Source organism: Hemitrygon akajei, chromosome 18, assembly GCF_048418815.1.
Source record: "Hemitrygon akajei chromosome 18, sHemAka1.3, whole genome shotgun sequence".
Lineage (NCBI taxonomy): Eukaryota > Metazoa > Chordata > Chondrichthyes > Myliobatiformes > Dasyatidae > Hemitrygon > Hemitrygon akajei.
The window spans coordinates 149,480-168,671 of record NC_133141.1 but is presented as its reverse complement, the minus strand read 5'-3'; the positions used below and the strand labels follow the sequence as shown (position 1 = coordinate 168,671).

The following is a 19,192-nucleotide window of genomic DNA, read 5'->3' as shown; positions in this document are numbered from 1 at the left end:
AACGGATATTGGTCTAAATGACCCACATTCCATTTTATCCTTGCTTTCTTTCGGTATAGCTGAGATTATCGCTTCCTTCCAACTGGGTGGCATCTGTGCCTTTTTTAGAGCCCAGTTCAGTGTGGGGAGTAAAACAGGAATTAACTCATTTTTAAAATTCTTTGTACCACTCTGCTGCATACCCATCTGATCCTGGTGACTTGCTTAATTTAAGCCTACTAATTGCAGCTTTAAATTCAACTTCAGTTATGTCAGCAGTCATCGTTCTATTGTGTTCTTCACTTAAAGTGGGTAACTCTAGAGAATTCAAGAAGGTGGCAATTTGGGTTATGCTTCCCCCGGAACTTTGGAATACAGAGTTTTGTAAAACACTTCAAAAGCTTCTTGAATTTCACTTAGCTTATTTTTTATCATTTTCGTTCTTGGGTCCCAAATTCTATGAATTGTATTTTCTGCTATCTTTTTTTTTCAGTTTCCACGCCAGTATTTTCATAGATTTCGATCCACTTTCATAATGTCTCTGTTTCAGAAACATTAAATTTTTCCTGTTTTCTTGCGTAGCCAAACTATTAATTTCATTCCTAATTCTTTTAATTTCCCTCAAATTCAATTTGAGTTTTTTCTCTAGTTCCTTCAGCCTATTTTGTAATTCCTCTAATGTTTTATTCCTTATTTTTTTCTTATATGAAGATATTGCTATAATTTTCCTTCTTAAGACCGCCTTCAGAGTATCCCATAAAATGGGAGGTGAAACCTCTCCATTATTATTAAATTCTAAGTAGAGACCAATTTCTTTTTTAATTTGTTCCTTAAAATATGGATCATTGAGTAGACTTGAATTTAGTTTCCAAATAGTATTCTTTGGTTGTAGGTCAAAATAAACAGATAAATATATAGGTGCATGGTCACTTACATCTATTGTCTTAATTCCACAGGTGTTTATTTTACTTTGTCTTTTCCAAATGTTATGAAATAGTCTATTCTTGTATATACAGAATGGGGAGCAGAATAATGAGTGTAATCCCTTCTGTCGGGGAAAAGGTCCCTCCATATATCAATTAGACCAACGTCCTCAAAAAGTATATTAACTTTCTTATGTAATGATTTTGTTTCATAGGTTTTTCTATTGGAAGAGTCTAAGTTTGGTTGTAATTGTAAATTTAAGTCTCCCCCACATATCAGGAGACCTTCTGTTTCCGTTACCATAATATCAGTAATTTTCTGAAAGAAACCAATATCACTTCCCGGGGGTGCGTATATATTCAATAGAGTAACTGAATTTCCATCTATATTCCCCCTTACCAGAATATATCTGCCCTCTTTATCTCCCATTTTGAATACTTTTTCAAAATTTAGCTTACTTGAGATAAGAATAGCAACTCCTCTCCTATGTCCTGATTTATATGAGGAGAAAAACAAATTAGTGAAGCCCATTCTCTTTAGTTTTTTATGCTCATTATCACTTAAATGAGTTTCCTGTAAATATACTACATGGGCTTGTTCTTTTTTCATTTTGGACAAAAGTCCATTATGTTTGATTGGATTTAATAGCCGATTGGCATTAAAAGAAATGAATTTTACTTTGTCCTTAGCCATCTGTATTTATCTGTCAATGTATCATTGAAATTAGAATAAAACTTAATCGCTCTACTCCCTGAACAAATAAGAACCAAGAAATGCAAATAATAACACAAATGGCAACGAACGTGTGATTCCAAGGCTGAGGTCTCTAGTAGATGACCTTGCGTTGAGCTAGAGGAAATGTCTAGCTGTGGGGGATAACCCCTCCTACTTGTGAGTTGAGGGCCCCCATTACAGTATTCATAAAAAGCAGTGAACAAATCCATTACACAGAAAAGATTTCCCTGTGTACTCATATATATATACACACACACATATATATGCGTATATTACATACATACACATATACGCACACACACATATATATATATATATATATATATATATATATTCTCATTTTGGTGGGGAAAAAGGAGGAAGTGAGTGAATAAAGAATAACAACTAAGTAATATAAAATCCACATTATAATAAGTATTTCCCGAGATAGGTATATCACTGTCTACTCTTGCTTCCATTTAGCTTCTCAACATTTTTAAAGTTAGCCAAACCTTATGGCTCTTCTGAAGGGGGTGAGGACTGTCTTTGGGAAACCCCCGGTCTCTTCCTGATATATTTCTCTCGGCCTCCTCCCGTCTCCTGCCTTCTCGATTCTCACACTATTTCCCAAGCGGAGCGGGATAATTCCTCAGCCAGGCTTTCCCTCGGTTTGGTCACGCTGACGGGCAATCATCTGGCCTTCATGTCTGTAGTCGCCTCTTCCACTGTCTGGTACAACCGCGTTCCGTCGTCATAAAACACTCGAAGTTTAGCAGGGTACGGAGTTTGAAATCTAATCTTTTTTTGCTTTAGTACTCGCTTTACTTCAGAGTATTCTTTACGTTTCTGCAGGACTGTGGGGGGGGGGTAATCTTGGTTGAAATATATTAATTTATCGTCTAAAAACACTCTCTTCTTACCCCAGGCCCTTTGTGGAATCTCCGCCTTGGTGCTGAACCAAAGGAATTTAATTATTATTGAACATGGCTTATCTTGGGTAGACTTCGGGACTAACGCGCGATGCGTCCTCTCGATTTCCAGCTCCATAGTTGAGGGAAGCTCTAGCGCGTCCCGCAGCAACTTTCTGACAAACTCCATCATAGACAAGCCCTCCGCTCCTTCGGGAACATTGTAGATTCTGATATTTTTCCGCCGTGATCTTCCCTCCAGGTCAAGCAGTTTACCTTCTTGGTGATTTAATATTTTTATCGTCTTACTCAGTATTCATTCAATGTTTTGAATGCGATTTTCCACCTTCTCAATTCGAGTCTCTGCCACAGCTATTTTTCGATTGACGTTGGCGAGTTCTGACTTAATATCATGTAGCTGCTGCTTTATTTCTTTCAGAAACTCCCATATCTCTTTCAGAATTTCAATCATATTCGCCGCTTCGCCTGAACGAGGCCCAGCGTCCGCCTCGCTAGCATGCGGTCGGGTAGGAGAGCCGCTTGCTGCACTCCTCTCGGCCGCAGGCTCTGCAGTGTTGCTTTTTTTATTTCCATTCTTTTTCCCTATTCTTGCCCCTCTTTTCAGTTCAAATATTTTTCAAAAAATACTATATTTGATGGGTTAACAGGGCTTAATACGCGTTTTTCCAGAGGAGCTAGTGACTTAAGCTGCCATTCTCGACGATGATGTCACTGGAAACTGTGGCAACAAATTCCACAGATTTACCACCCTCTGACTAAAGTAATTTCTCTGCATCTTTGTTCAAAATGGATGTCCTTCAATCCTGAAGTCATGCCCTCTTGTCCTAGAATCCCCTACCATGGGAAATAACTTTGCCATATCTAATCTGTTCAGACCTTTTAACATTCAGAATGTTTCTATGAGATCCCCCCTCATTCTCCTGAGCTCCAGGGAATACAGCCCAAGAGCTGCCAGATGTTCCTGATACGGTAACCCTTTCATTCCTGGAATCATTCTTGTGAATCTGCTCTGAACCCTCTCCAATGTCAGTACGTCCTGCAAGCAGCACATACAAAATGCTGGAGGGACTTAGCAGGCCAGACAGCATCTATGAAAAAGAGTAAACAGTTGGTGTTTCAGGCCAGTTCTGATGAAGGCTCTTGGTCTGAAACGTCGACTGTTCACTCTTTTCCACAGATGCTCTCTGGCTTGCTGAGTCCCTCCAGCAATTTTGTGTGTGTTATTATGAATTACTAATAGACTATGCTCATAATTCACAGCATCTGATGGACAGCCTCGCTTAAACACTGGCTCAACTGTTCAATTTTCTGATGTTTACAGGCCTGCCATACAGTTGCAGAATATTATGCTTGTAATTTGGAATTCCAGAATTTGATAAATTTCTTAACTCTTTCAGCTCAATTCTGTTAGTCAATTTAAAATGCTCAATTCAAATATCTCCTATTAATAGGAATCTCTGTTGAATGTACTAGATTAGTTTAAACCAGAAAAATATAAACAGTGGACTTCACTTGTTATTATTCTAACACACATAAAATGCTAGAAGAACTCAGAAGGTCAGGTGGAATAAAGAGTCCTGATGAAGGGTCTCGGCCTGAAACATCAGTTCTTTATTCCTGTCCATAGATACTGCCTGACCTGCTAAGTTCTTCAGCAGTTTGGGTGTGTTGCTCTGGATTTGCAGCAACTGCAGAATCTCTTGTGTATACAATTGCTTGCTGTTAATGGTTGCGTCAATAAATTTCATTAACAAATGTCTTTTGCTGAGCAGCCTTTGTTGGTCTAAAGTTGCTGCATTAAATCTCTCAAGCCTGCAGCCTTAATACTGGTGATGTTACAAACAGCTCAGCAGTTATCCTATTTTATTTACTGTCAGGTTAACATCTGCAATTACCAATCCAAGAGCTGATGATTGAAAAGAAATACACTATGCTTGGTCATAACTGAATCAATAGCTGCCGAGATGTTGTCTGGCTTGCTACAGTGTTTGACAAAAACACAGTTTTGTGGGCCAAAGGGCCTGTATTGTGCTGTTTATATGTTTATATGAAAAGGGATTTTCCCTGTCTAGCCATGCCCTTGCTGATTTGATGAAGAACCTTCCTCTATCTCTATTTAATACTTGCTAGTTAATGAGATTCAGGTTAATTGTGCTCCTAAATAAGTTAAGTTCAGGCCCAGGAGACTGTAATTCATTGCACCATTTTAAAACGTATAGTTACAGTTCTTTGCCTCTTGTTAGACAGAATTAATTTTGTTTAATGTTATTTAAGGAATGATGCAAATGGAACTAGGTGGCATTATATCCCCCAAGACAGGTTCACTGAATTCAAATCTGCACCAAACTACTGCAGTAATAAGTAGTGGCATCTTTCAAATGAGATTTTTAACCAAGAGCATTTACCCTCCCAGAAAGATATAAATGAGCTAATGCAACAATTCTTATTATGAACATATGGTATCTTTCTGATGTCCTGGTTAATTTATATACCTCATTCAATGGATCTGAAATATTGACTAGCAGGCATTAACACACTGCTGTCTGTAGGATCTTGTTGCAGGCAGGTTTGATGATCTGTTTGGGATTGTGCAGTGGTGCTGTCTCGTGGTATCAGACACCTGGGTTCAATGCAGACCTTGGGTGTATTTCTGGGTGGAGTTTGCACCATGTGGTATAGTGACAGAAATGATAGCAAATTATTTTTATGTAGTTTGTCTGATAATAGGTTTGATGAGCCAACACCCATTCCTACAGACTGTAGAGAGGCCCAGTGCCTACTGGGCTGCACACCACCTCTATTTGAGGTAACTTCCTTAGCAAAACACAGTTGGAGGCATCTCCTTTTGTGTTGCCACTGAATATTATAGGGTCAATTAACTTATTTATAGTAAAGGCTTAATCTTCATCATTGGCTTGATGTGCTTTTAATTCAAAGTTTATTCATCTGGATAATTTTGTTCTTGAATAAGTTTTCTGAAATGTTGCATGCTACTTGTAAAAATTGTGGATGTTTAGGGAACCCCTACCCATATTTTGTGACCCTAGGTCGGACAAATCAGGATAAGCAAATAGGGAGGACACGCCAAAGAGTGCCGGGGGACGCTCACCTCCCTGCCTGATCCCGGCAGCCGCGGAAAAGCTTGTAAGGGATGTGGCCTCTGGGAGGCCAAGGGAGGGAGTGTTAGGGTTAATGTTAGGGTTAATTCGAGACTGCCATTACAGGTCAGGAGTGGCTCACGTAATGCGAGGGAGGGGGGAAGCGAAACTGGGGATTCCGCTACACCGAAACTACCAGTGTCACGCGATTCAGTAAACAAAAGAAACAGGTAACTCGTGAGTGTATGGCGTCGGGCCAATAAGATGGACACAAGTGCCCGATATTACCTAATATGTAGCGGGGGGTTGTGCTGGGGGGAAAAGGGATATAAATAAGAGCAGATTGTAAGGGGAAGTCGGAACGCGCCTTCTCCAGCGACTCCCTCGATTCGCTGTGCCAGTTACGGATTCTGCAATAAACCCAAGTTTTGTAATATTCCGGTGTTGGTTGTCTCTCTTCCTAAACGAACACAGGGCAGAATTTCAAGCCCAACAGTTACCCATAGCCCTCTATTTTTCTAAGCTCCATATACCTTTCCAGGAGTCTCTTAAAAGTCCCTATCATATCCACCTTCACCACAATCATTGCCGGCAGCCCATTCCACACACTCACCAATCTCTGCGTAAAAAAACTTACCCCTGACATCTCCTCTGTACCTACTTGCAAGCACCTTAAAACTATGCCCTCTTGTGCTAGCCATTCCAGCCCTGGGAAAAAGCCTCTGACTATCCACACGATGAATGCCTCTCATTATCTTGTACACCTCAATCAGGTCACCTCTCATCCTCTGTCGCTCCAAGGAGAAAAGGCCAAGTTCACTCAACCTATTCTCATAAGGCATGCTCACCAATCCAGGCAATATCCTTGTATATCTCTGCACCCTTTCTATGGTTTCCACGTCCTTCCTATAGTGCGGCAACCAGAACTGAGCACAGTATGTATAAACGTATAAAATTGAAACGTATAAAATTCTAAAGGAATTGGACATTGAAACATATAAAATTCTAAAGGGATTGGACAGGCTAGATGCAGAAAGATTGTTTCCGATGTTGGGGAAGTCCAGAACGAGGGGTCACAGTTTAAGGATAAAGGGGAAGCCTTTTAGGACCGAGATGAGGAAAAACTTATTCACACAGAGAGTGGTGAATCTGTGGAATTCTCTGCCACAGGAAACAGTTGAGGCCAGTTCATTGGCTATATTTAAGAGGAAGTTAGATATGGCCCTTGTGGCTAAAGGGATCAGGGGGTATGGAGAGAAAGCAGGTACAGGTGTAACACTTACCCAACAGGCTGGTATACGTCTAGGGGAAAAGGAGATCCAGCCACACACCAACCCCACCTCCTGTACACGCAGGTGCTGTGAGAATCAAGTTTATGCCTCGCGCCCGCACATAGTATCAAATTCACACCAGATACCGTTATGAAATACACTTTAAAGAGTTTACTAAAACTAAAAGAGTACTAGGCAATACAATATATATGAAAGGAAAGAAAAAAACAAAAGGCACCAGCTTATCAAAGTTCAGTCAGTTTAGTGCACATCGTTGGAGCTCAACCATCGAACCATTCGACCCCTCGTCGCTTGCCTCCGACCTCCACGTCTTCACACCTGGGACCACCCCTGGTGGTCAACCAAGCAGTGCAGCGCACGTCCACCTTCCTCGGCGTCTTCCTCTCGACTCCCCTCAAAAGACCGCGAAACCCCCCCCCCCCAAGTTCCCAGCCTCACAAGACAAAATAACATTCCCCATTGGTTAACAAATGAATACAATCCCCATATCAGCAAGTCTAAAGCTAAACAACTGCGAGAGAAACACTTATCAGACAAAGAAGCATTCCTACTCTTAACAAACCAAAGAAGCCATTTTGAGTAACATACACAGGACATTGTACACAGGGTTCTGAGTTGGATGATCAGCCATGATCATATTGAATGGTGGTGCAGGCTCGAAGGGCCGAATGGCCTACTCCTGCACCTATTTTCTATGTTTCTATGTTTACTCCAAGTGGGGTCTGACCAGGGTCCTATATAGCTGCAACATTAGCTTTTGGCTCCTAAACTCAATCCCACGATTGATGAAGGCCAATGCACTGTATACCTTCTTAACTACAGGGTCAACCTGCACAGCAGCTTTGAGTGTCCTATGGACTTGGACCCCAAGATCCCTCTGATTCTCCACACTGCCAAGAGTCTTACCATTAATACTATATTCTGTTATCATATTTGACCTACCAAAATAAACCACCTCACACTTATCTGGGTTGAACTCCATCTGACACTTCTCAGCCCAGTTTTGCATCCTATCAAAATCCCGCTGTAACCTCTGACAGCCCTCCACACTATCCACAACACCCCCAACCTTTGTGTCATCAGCAAACTTACTAACCCATCCCTCCACTTCCTCATCCAGGTCATTTATAAAAATCACAAAGAGTAGGAGTCCCAGAACAGATCCCTGAGGCACACCACTGGTCACTGACCTCCATGCAGAATATGACCCATCCACAACCACTCATTGCCTTCTGTGGGTAGGCCAGTTCTGGATCCACAAAGCAATGTCCCCTTGGATCCCATGCCTCCTTACTTTCTCAATAAGCCTTGCATGGGGTACCTTGTCAAATGCCTTGCTGAAATCCATATACACTACATCTACTGCTCTTCCTTCATCAATGTGTTTAGTCACATCCTCAAAAAATTCAATCAGGCTCGTAAGGCACAACCTGCCTTTCACAAGGCCATGCTGACTATTCCTTATTATATTATGCCTCTCAAAATATTTATAAATCCTGGCTCTCAGGATCTTCTCCATCAACTTACCAACCACTGAAGTAAGACTCACTGGTCTATAATTTCCTGGGCTAGCTCTACTCCCTTTCTTGAATAAGGGAACAACAACTCTCCAACCCTCCAGAATCTCTCCTGTCCCTATTGATGATGCAAAGATCATCGCTAGAGGCTCAGCAATCTCCTCCCTCGCCTCCTACAGTAGCCTGGGGTACATCTCATACAGTCTCGGTAACTTACCCAACTTGATGTTTTCCAAAAGGTCCAGCACATCCTCTTGCTTATCATCTACATGATCAAGCTTTTCTGTCCACTGTAAGTCATCCCTACAATCACCAAGATTTAGCCTAACTTCAGTGGTTGGGAAGGTGTTTGAGTCCACTATACAGGATGAGGTTTCGGGGTACATGGAGACTATTGATAAATTAAGCCAAAGTCAGCATCATTTTTGAAAAGGAAAATCTTGCCTGAAAAATCTGTTAGAGTTCTTCGAAGAAGTAACAATTAGGATGGAAAAAGGAGAGGCAATGGATACCATTTATTTAGATTTTCAGAAGTAATTTGACAAGGTGCCACATATGAGGCTGCTTAACAAGATAAAATCCTATGGCGTTACAGGAAAGATACTGGCATGGACAGCAGAATGGCTGACAGGCAGGGGGCAGCGAGTGGGAATAAATGAGGCCTTTTCTGGTTGACTGCCAGTGATTAGTGATGTTTCTCAGGGGTCAGTATTGGGACCGCTACTTTTCACATTGTTTGTCAAGGATTTGGATAATGGAATTGATGTCTTTGTGGCAAAGTCTGCAAATGATACAATGATAGATGGAGGGGTAGGCAGTGCTGAGGAAGCAATGTGATTGCAGCAGGACTTAGACAAATTGGAAGAATGGTCAAAAAAGTGTCAGATGGAATACAGTGCTGGGAAATGTATGATAATGCATTTTGGTAAAAGGAATCATAATGGAATTATATAATTTGGGAGAAAATTCGAACATCAGAGGTGCAAATGGACTTGGGGTCATCGTGCAAGACTCCCAGAAGGTTAACTTAGAGGTTGAGTCTGTGATAAAGAAGGCAAATGCAATGTTGACATTTATTTGAAGGGGAATAGAATATAAAAGCAAGGAGATAATGCTGAGGCTTTATAAGACACTAGTCAGGCTACACTTTGAGTATTGTCAACTGTTTTGGGCCCCTTGTCTCAGAAAGGATGTGTTGTCATTGGAGAGAATCCAGAGGAAGTTCACAAGGATAATTCCCAGAATGAAGGAGTTTATATATGAGGAGCATTTGGCAGCTTTGGGCCTGTACGCACTTGAATTTAGAAGAATGTGTGGGGATCTCATTGAAACCTACCGAATGTCGAAAGGACTTGATAATGTGGATGCCTAACTTGCTTTAGCTCTCAAATAGCCATATCCATTTTTCGTAAAAGTTGTCTTCATTTACATCTGAAAATTATACAGTGGAGTGGTCTCTGAACAGCTCCACCTCACTGTCAATTGAAATGAAAAGCTGCTCAGTGCTTCATTTGAATTAACAATCTTCATTGCTCTTCAGTGATATAACATTGAAATTCCCCCAAAAAAATGACAGCTGGCACCCACTTGTTTAATGTGTTGATTATAAACAGCTGGCATAAAATTAATTAACTTACTTCCTCACATCATTTAAGAAGATGGTGTGAAGTATCATACACCTTAGATCGCCTGGACAACACAAACACCAATGTCAGGATGTTGTTTGTTGACTATAGCTCGGTATTTAATACCATCATTCCCACAATCCTGATTGAGAAGTTGCAGAACTTGGGCGTCTGAACCTCCCTCTGTAATTGGATCCTCAACTTCCTAACCGGAAGACCGCAGTCTGTGCGGATTGGTGATAACATCTGCTCCTTGCTGACGATCAACACTGGCGCACCTCAGGGGTGTGTGCTTAACCCATTGCTTCTACTCTCTATAAACACATGACTGTCTGGCTAGGCATAGCTCAAATACCATCTATAAGTTTGCTGATGATGCAACTATTGTTGGTAGAATCTCAGACGGAGATGAGAGGGCAGACATATACCAGCTAGTTGAGTGGTGTTGTAGCAACAGTCTTGCACTCAACATCACAAAGACCAAAGAGCTAATTGTGGATTTCAGAAAGGGTAGGACAAGGGAGCGTGAACCAATCCTCATTGAGGGATCAGAAGTGGAGAGAGTGACAAATTTCAAATTCTTGGGTGTCAAGATCTCTGAGTATCTAACCTGGTGCCAACATATCAATGCACCTGTAAAGAAGGCATGACAGTGGTTATATTTCATTAGGAGTTTGAGGAAACTTGGTATGTCACCTAAAACACTTGCAAAATTCTATAGACATACCGTGGAGAACATTCTGATTGGCTGCATCACTGTCTGGAATGGGGTGGGGGGGGAGGCTACTGCACAGGATTGAAAGAATTTGTAAAAAGTTGTACAATTGGTCAACTCCATTTTGGGTACTAGCCTCCATTGTATCCAAGACATCTTCAAGGAGCAGTGCCTCAGAAAGGTGACATCCATTATTAATGGCCCCACCACCCAGGATTTGCCCTCTTCTTTTTGTTACTGTCAGGTAGGAGGTACAGAAGCCAGAAGGCACACACTCAGCGATTCAGAAACAGCTTCTTCCCATCTGCCATCCGATTCCTAAGTGGACATTGAACCCCTGAACATTACCTCACTTTTTCTATTATTTCTGTTTTTGCACTATTTTCAATTTAACTATTTAATATACATATATACATACATTCACTGCAATTGATTTGTCTTTTTATCAATATGTTACCCAGTACTACTGAAGTAAACAAATTTCACAACGTGCCGGTGATAGTAAGCCTGATTCTGATTCTGACACTGGTCTTCAATAGGTATATTCCTCAAAGGGAAAGCAGGATGTTTGGGATGGAAGGCTCAATATTTCTGCTACCATCTCCCCTGTAAAGAAGGGCCCGTAACTAGAAAGTTACTGAGCCAAAAGGCTTTTCCTGTCAGCTGGAATGTGAAAGGTTTTCCATTTAATTTCAGATCCAATTCTGATCTCAGCAACAGAATGAAAATAACCTCAAAACCTTTGAAGTGGTTTGGAGAAAGTCCTAGTACAAGCTATGATAATACTGAGGAAACAAAAAGCAATCTAACTGAAAAATTAAAGAACCTCTTGAAGCTCTTCAGTGCTAGCAAGTACAGGCTGGAGAATATTTGTTCATGGCCTATAGTCTTAAGTTAAGCAAACAAAACCTTTAGCAACAATGATTGAGATGCCAGCATTATTTTTGGTTTGAGTACTACAAATACCTCTTTCCATCTATTATCAAAAAGAGCATTGCAAATAAGAGCTGGAAAGCTATGGTACAATTTTATAAAATAATGACTTAGGCATAGATGGAGAAAGGTGTAGAGTTTTGTCTAGCACATGTTAGGAAAGACATGATTGCATTAGAGAGTGAGCAGAAGACATTCCCCAGGATATTGCCTGGGATGGAGTATTTTGATCATGAGGGGAGACTGGGTAGATTGAGTTTGTTTTTCTTGGACTAGAGGAGGCTGAGAGGGGACAAGATGGAGGTATACAAAACTAGGAGGATTACAGATAGGGTAAATTGCAAATAGTTACAATCTTTTTTCTCTTGGCATAGATGTCTAAAATAAGTAAGCATGGGCTTTGATCAGGGGTAAGTGGTTCAGAGGTGACCCAAGGAAGAACACTATCATCCAGAGTTCAGTTGGAACCCATTACTACCTATTGTGGTAGTGAAGGAAAGTATCCTTGCAGCATTTGGTGAGTATGAATTGCCAATGAATGGAAGGCCACAGACCAAATGCTGCTAAATGGGATTAGTATAGATGGGTGCTGATTGGTTGGCATGGGCACAGTACCTGAGAAGTATGCTTCTGTTCTGTTTAACTCTATGATGATATAAATTGGGTCAAAAGTGTCCCCAGTCACCATTGAACAAAACCAATTAAATCTTTCTGAGATATTCCTGCTGAAAGTATTTCTGGAATTGCACTTACATCTTGCTTAGTTGAGTATTTTGTGTAGTTGTGTAGTTGAGCCAGAGAATAAGCACACAGTGCTTCTTTCTATTCCAAATTATAACACACATTATTCTGGACATATTGAATATCACATCACTTTAATGTTTCCGTCATAAAACATTTACTAAAGTATCTTACCGATATCTGTGTGGTATTTCCATCCTCATTGAAATGTCTTTCAACATAATGTGCCGACAGCAAATCACTGATAATAAAAACAGAACAAAAATGGAATTGAGAAGTTAGAAGGACTTAGCCTGGTGTGTCAGATCTCAGTTCAACAGTGAGCATATGACAGGACACAAAGTCCTAAGTCATCACATGAATAACTAGTTACAAGAGACATTTAACTGTGGAAAACTATATTTTTTGCCATTTTTGTCCCCTAATTAACTTTCAACATTTGCAATGCTCCATTAACTTGTCCAAAGATAATTCTATTTATTAATAATAACATAAGAAATAGGAGCAAGAGTAGGCCATCTGGCCCATTGAGCCTGCTCCACCATTTAATAAGATCATGGCTGATCTGGGCATGGACTCATCTCCACCTACCTGCCTTTTCTCCAAAACCATAACAACTTTCCTGCCTCTATCACTTTCATAATTTTATATGTTTCTACAAGATCTCCTCTCATTCTTCTGAATTCCAGACAGTACAGTCCCAGGTAACTCAATCTCTCCTTATCAATCTTCTCAACCCCTTCATCTCCGGAATCAACACTGCATTTAATTACTGAATTTAAAAAATGTTCCTTGGCTTTGACCTGAACGTGTTTTGTCACTGTTCCAAAACCATGCTCCTTAGTTCTGCTGTCAAAATTCAACCAAAAACACCGCAAAGGCCAATGTATTTATATTTTCTGCTTATGTATTTCAGTAAAGTTGCCCTTCATCTCCTTACTAATTTTCTAATAAGCCCTTAAGACCTTTAGGTATAGGAGCAGAATTAGGCCCATTGAGTCTGCTCCACCATTTCATCATGGCTGTGTAGCAATGTGCTACACACAGAGCTAGAAATAATGACACGCAGTCTATAAGTTGCACTCGAGACTTGTTTATTCAAACTTTGCGGCACTGGCTTTTACGCAGTTCCGTTCCCACCCTCTCTGGGCGGAAATGATGTCAGAGGTACATTACAAAAGTCTCTTCCTGGGCGCGGGCTTTCTCCCCTTGCTGGTGAAGAAGGCCCAGCGCCATTTTGGGGCTGGCTTCTCTGCCGATGCATGCGCCATTTTGTGAGCCAGTTCGCCTACGTAGAAAGTAGGTTACCACATAACCCCCCCCTCCAGAACCGGCGATACACCCCCTAATGTCCACAGTCTGGATCAGTCTCTGTTTGGCCGTCTGCCTCTGTGCTGCGGTGCCTGAACCTCGACTGGCTGCGCCAAGTCCGCATGGGCCGGTTTGAGTTGGTCCACAGTGAAAACCTCCTCCTTCCCCCCAATGTCTAGAACGTTCGTAGACCCGTTGTTCCTGATCACCTTGAACGGCCCCTCATACGGCCGCTGTGTACCCGGTGTGTGCCCCTTCATACAAATACAAACTTACAGTTCTGCAGGTCTTTGGGTACGCAGGTCGGGATCTGTCCGTGCTGTGAAGTCGGTACGGGGGCCAGGTTGCTGAGCCTTTCACGTAGTCTGTCCAGGACTGCTGCGGGTTCTTCCTCTTGCCCCCTTGGGGCTGGTATGAACTCTCCTGGGATGACCAGGGGCGCGCCGTACACCAGCTCGGCCGACGAGGTGTGCAGATCCTCTTTGGGCGCTGTGAGGATTCCAAGCAGGACCCAGGGAAGCTCGTTCACCCAGTTAGGCCCTTTCAGGTGGGCCATGAGAGCCGACTTCAAGGGACAGTGGAAGTGTTACACTAGTCCGTTCGACTGTGGGTGGTAGGCAGTTGTGCATTGTAGCTGTGTTCCCAACAGGCTGCCCACAGCCGACCATAGGCTGGAGGTGAACTGGGCGCCTCTGTCGGAGGTAATGTGGGCCGGTACCCCGAAACGTGCTGCCCAGGTTGCAATCAACGCTCGGGTGCAGGAATTGGCGGTGGTGTCGGTGAGCAGGGCCGCCTCTGGCCACCTCGTGAACCAGTCTACCATAGTTAGGAGGTACCGCGCTCCTCGCGACACTGGCAGGGGCCCCACGATATCCACATGAATGTGGTCGAATCTGCAGCGGGTGGGTTCGAACTGCTGCGGTGGGGCTTTGGTGTGCCGTTGCACCTTGGCTGTTTGGCACTACGTGCACATTTTGGCCCATTTGCTGACCTGTTTGCCAAGTCCGTGCCACACAAACTTGCTGAAGACCATCCAGATGGTTGTCCTGATAGATGGGTGCGCCAAGCTGTGTATGGAGTTGAAAACTTGCTGCCGCCAGGCTGCCGGGACAGTGGGCCGAGGTTGGCCAGTAGCCACATCACACAGGAGGGTCCTCTCACCTGGGCCTACGAGGAAGTCTTGCAGCTGCAAACCCGAAACTGCGGTCCTGTAGCTGGGCATCTCATCGTCTGCCTGCTGTGCTTCCACCAGTGCTGCATAGTCCACCCCCAGGGACAGGGCCTGGACAGCTGGTCTGGAGAGTGTGTCTGCCACGACGTTGTCCTTTCCCAAGACATGCTGGATGTCCGTTGTGTGCTCGGAGATGTAGGACAGATGTCGCTGCTGGGGGGCCGAACGGCCTGCCTTCTAAGTAGTATCTGAAATTCCAGATTGCCAGATATAGTGCCAACAGCTCCTGGTTGAAGGCACTGTACTTGAGTTCGGGTGGCCGTAGGTGCCTGCTGAAGAACGCCAGGGGTTGCCAGCGCCCCACCAACTGCTGTGTTGGATGCGTTCACTGTGAGGGCGGTTGGAACGTCCGTTCTGGGGTGCACCAGCATCGTGGCATCTGCCAAGGCTTCCTTGGCTTTAACGAAAGCGGCCGCGGCCTCTTCATCCCAAGTAATGTCCTTGCCTTTACCCGACATCAGGGTGTACAAAGGGCGCATGATACGGGCTGCTGAGGGGAGGAAATGGCGGTAGAAGTTCACCATACCAACGAACTCCTGCAGGCCTTTGACCGTGTTGGGCCGGGCAAAGGTGTTGCCCCGTCTTTGGTAATCCTGTGGCCCAGGAAGTCGATGGTGTTGAGTCCAAACTGGCATTTGGCCGGGTTGATTGTGATCACTCAGGCAGGAGTAGAGCTGGCGGAGGTGGGACAGATGCTCCTGACGACTACTGCTGGCTATGAGGATGTCGTCCAAATAGATGAACGCAAAGTCCAGGTCGCGTCCCACCACATCCATTAGCCGCTAGAATGTCTGTGCGGCATTCTTCAGGCCGAACGGCATTCAGAGGAATTCGAACGGGGTGATGAGTGCTGTTTTGGGGATGTCTTCAGGGTGTACCGGGATTTGATGGTATCCCCGGATGAGGTCTACTTTGGAAAAGATGTTTGCCCCGTGCAGGTTTGCTGCAAAGTCCTGTATATGCGGCACGGGGTAGCGGTCTGGAGTTGTAGCCTCGTTCAGTCTGTGGTAGTCGCCGCATGGTCTCCAACCCCCAGCTGCTTTGGGCACCATGTGCAGAGGGAGGCTCATGGGCTGTCGGACCTCTGTACAATCCCCAATTCCTCCATCCTCTTGAACTCCTCCTTTGCCAGGCGGAGCTTTTCCGGGGGAGCCTTCGTGCGCGGGCGTGGAGGGGTGGTCCCTGGGTCTGAATGTGGTGCTGTACCCCGTGTCTGGGCATGGCTGCCGTGAACTGCAGTGCCAGAATCGATGGAAAGTCCGCCAGGATTCTGGTGAACTTGTTGTCAGACAGCGTGATGGAGTCCAGGTGTGGGGCCGGCAACTTGGCTTCACCCAGGGAGAACATCTGGAAAGTCTCGGCATGTACCAGTCTTTTCCCTTGCAAGTCGACCAGCAGGCTGTGAGCTCGCAAGAAGTCCGCCCCCAGGAGTGGTTGGGCCACGGCGGCCAGTGTGAAGTCCCACGTGAACTGGCTGGCGCCGAACTGCAGCTGCACTGTGCAGGTGCCGTAGGTTCATATCGTGCTGCCGTTTGCGGCTCTCAGGGTGGATGCTGGCTCCCTGTTGTGGGTGTCGTACCCCGTTGGGGGTAAGATGCTGATTTCTGCTCCGGTGTCACCAAGAAGCGGAGTCCCAACTGTTTGTCCCAGACGTACGAGAGGCAGTCCTGGTGGCCAGCCGCCATAGCCATCAGCGGCGGCTGACCCTGGCGTTTCCCGGGAACTTGCAGGGCGGGCAACAACGGCGGGCTTCTATGCCCCACTGCTGGTGGTAGAAACACCACTGTTCTCGGGCAGTTGCTCTAGGAACACCTGCTCAAACATAAGGCAGTGCTTGTGTCCGTCAGCCAGGGTCAGCATCTCGTTCATCAATGCTGACGGCAGTCTGTCTCCCAAACCGTCCAGGTGAAGCAGGCGGGCACCCCGCTCATGCCGTGAGAGGCCAAAGGTCCCAATGAGCAGTGCTTTGAATGCTGCATATTTGCCTTCTTCCGGGGGTGACTGTTTGAAATCCGCAACCTGGGTGGCCGTCTCCTGGCCAAGGGCGCTCACCACGTGGTAGTAATGCGTGGAATCAGAAAATATCAGCTGAATCTGGAACTGGGCTTCTGCTTGGTCAAACCACACGCGTGGTTACAGCGTCCAGAAAGTTGGCAGTTTTAGCGAAACTGCGTGAACAGATAGAGTTGATCATCTTTGGTCCAAATCCCGTTTGGACCGTCGGGGTCACCAATGTAGCGATGTGCTACACACAGAGCTAGAGACAACGACACGCAGTCGGTAAGCCGTTTCAAGACTAGTTTATTCAAATTTTGCGGCACTGGCTTTTTATGCAGTTCCATTCCCGCTCTATCCGGGCGGAAGTGACATCAAAGGTACATTACAAAAGTCCCTTCCCGCACATGGGCTTTCTCTCCTTGCTGGTGAAGAAGAAGGCCCAGCGCCATTTTGGGGCTGGCCTCTCTGCCGACGTGCACACCATTTTGTGAGCCGGTTCGCCTGCGTAGAAAGTGGGTCACCACAGCTGATCCAATTTTCCTCTCAGCCCCCGTTTCCCGCCTTCTTCCCGTATCCCTTCGTGCCCTGACAAATCAAGAATCTATCAACCTCTGCTTTAAATATACATAAAGACTTGGCCTCCACAGCTGCCTGTGGCAAAGAATTCCACAGATTTACCACTCTCTGGCTCAAGAAATTCCTCCTCCTTTTTGTTCTAAAAGGATATCCCTCTATTCTGAGTCTGTGTCCTCTGATCTTAAACTCACCCCATCGGAAACATCCTCTCAACATCCAGTTTATCGAGGCCTTTAACCATTTGATAGGTTTTAATGAGGTCATCTCTCATTCTTCTCAATTCTAGTGAATACAGGCCCAGAGCCATCAAACCCACTTCATATGACAAGCCATTCAATCCTGGAATCATTTTCATGAACATCCTTTGAACCCTCTCCAGTGTCAGCACATCTCTGCTGACCCATGACTGTGCTGCAACACACAGCTCGAACCACATCATCAAGTTCACCAATGACATGACCGTGGTGGATCTCATCAGCAAGAATAACAAGTCAGCATTCAGAGAGGAGGTGCAGCGGCTAACAGACTGGTGCAAAGCCAACAACCTGTCTCTTAATGTGAACAAAACAAAAGAGATGGTTGTTGACTTCAGGAGGGCATGGAGCGACCACTCCCCGCTGAACATTGACAGCTCCTCGGTAGAGATTGTTAAGAGCACCAAATTTCTTGGTGTTCACCTAGCGGAGAATCTCACCTGGTCCCTCAACACCAGCTCCTTAGCAAAGAAAGCCCAGCAGTGTCTCTACTTTCTGCGAAGGCTGAGGAAAGTCCATCTCCCACCCCCCATCCTCATCACATTCTACAGGGGTTGTATTGAGAGCATCCTGAGAACTGTATCATTGCCTGGTACAGAAATTGCATCATCTCGGATTGCAAGACCCTGCAGCGGAGAGTGAGGTCAGCTGAAAAGATCATCGGGGTCTCTCTTCCTGCTATTACGGACATTTATACCACACGCTGCATCCACAAAGCAAACAGCATTATGAAGGACCCCACGCAACCCTCATACAATCTCTTCTCCCTCCTGCCATCTGGGAAAAGGCACCGGAGCATTCGGGCTCTCACGACCAGCCTATGTAACAGTTTCTACCCTCAAGCTATCAGACTCCTCAATACCCAGAGACTGGACTGACACCAACTTACTGCCCTCTACTGTGCCTATTGTCTTGTCTATTCTTTATTGTAATGCCTTCACTGTTTTGTGCACTTTATGCAGTCCTGGGTAGGTCTGTAGTCTAGTGTAGTTTTTTTTTCCTGTGTTGTTTTTCACATAGTTCCGTGTAGTTTTTGTACTGTTTCATGTAGCACCATGGTCCTGAAAAACGTTGTCTCATTTTTACTGTGTACTGTACCAGCAGTTATGGTCAAAATGACAATAAAAGTGACGACTTGACTTTTCTAAGACAAGGGGCCCAAACCTTCTCACAATACACCAAGTGAGGCCTCACCAGTGATTTACAAATTCTCAACATTACATCCTTGCTTTTATATTCTAGTTCTCTTGAAGTGAATGCTAACATTGCTTTCTCACCAGACTCAAACCTGCAAATTAACCTTTAAGGAATTCTGTACGAGGACTCCCAAATGACTTTGCACCTCAGGTTTTTGT

General features: G+C 44.5%; 1 protein-coding gene across 5 annotated transcripts in view; it reads right to left on the bottom strand.

Annotated features, from left to right (window-relative positions):
* The window catches only part of adam11 (ADAM metallopeptidase domain 11), a 376,715-nt gene that overhangs the window by 305,722 nt on the left and 51,801 nt on the right, over positions 1-19,192 (bottom strand). For all 5 annotated transcript variants that reach the window (XR_012101994.1, XM_073070643.1, XM_073070642.1 and 2 more), the window contains exon 4: positions 12,642-12,708. Coding sequence is in view for 4 of the 5 variants with exons in the window: in XM_073070643.1 (XP_072926744.1) it covers positions 12,642-12,708 (67 nt within the window). In the remaining variant the exon portion in view is untranslated. The remainder of the gene's footprint in view (positions 1-12,641; positions 12,709-19,192) is intronic.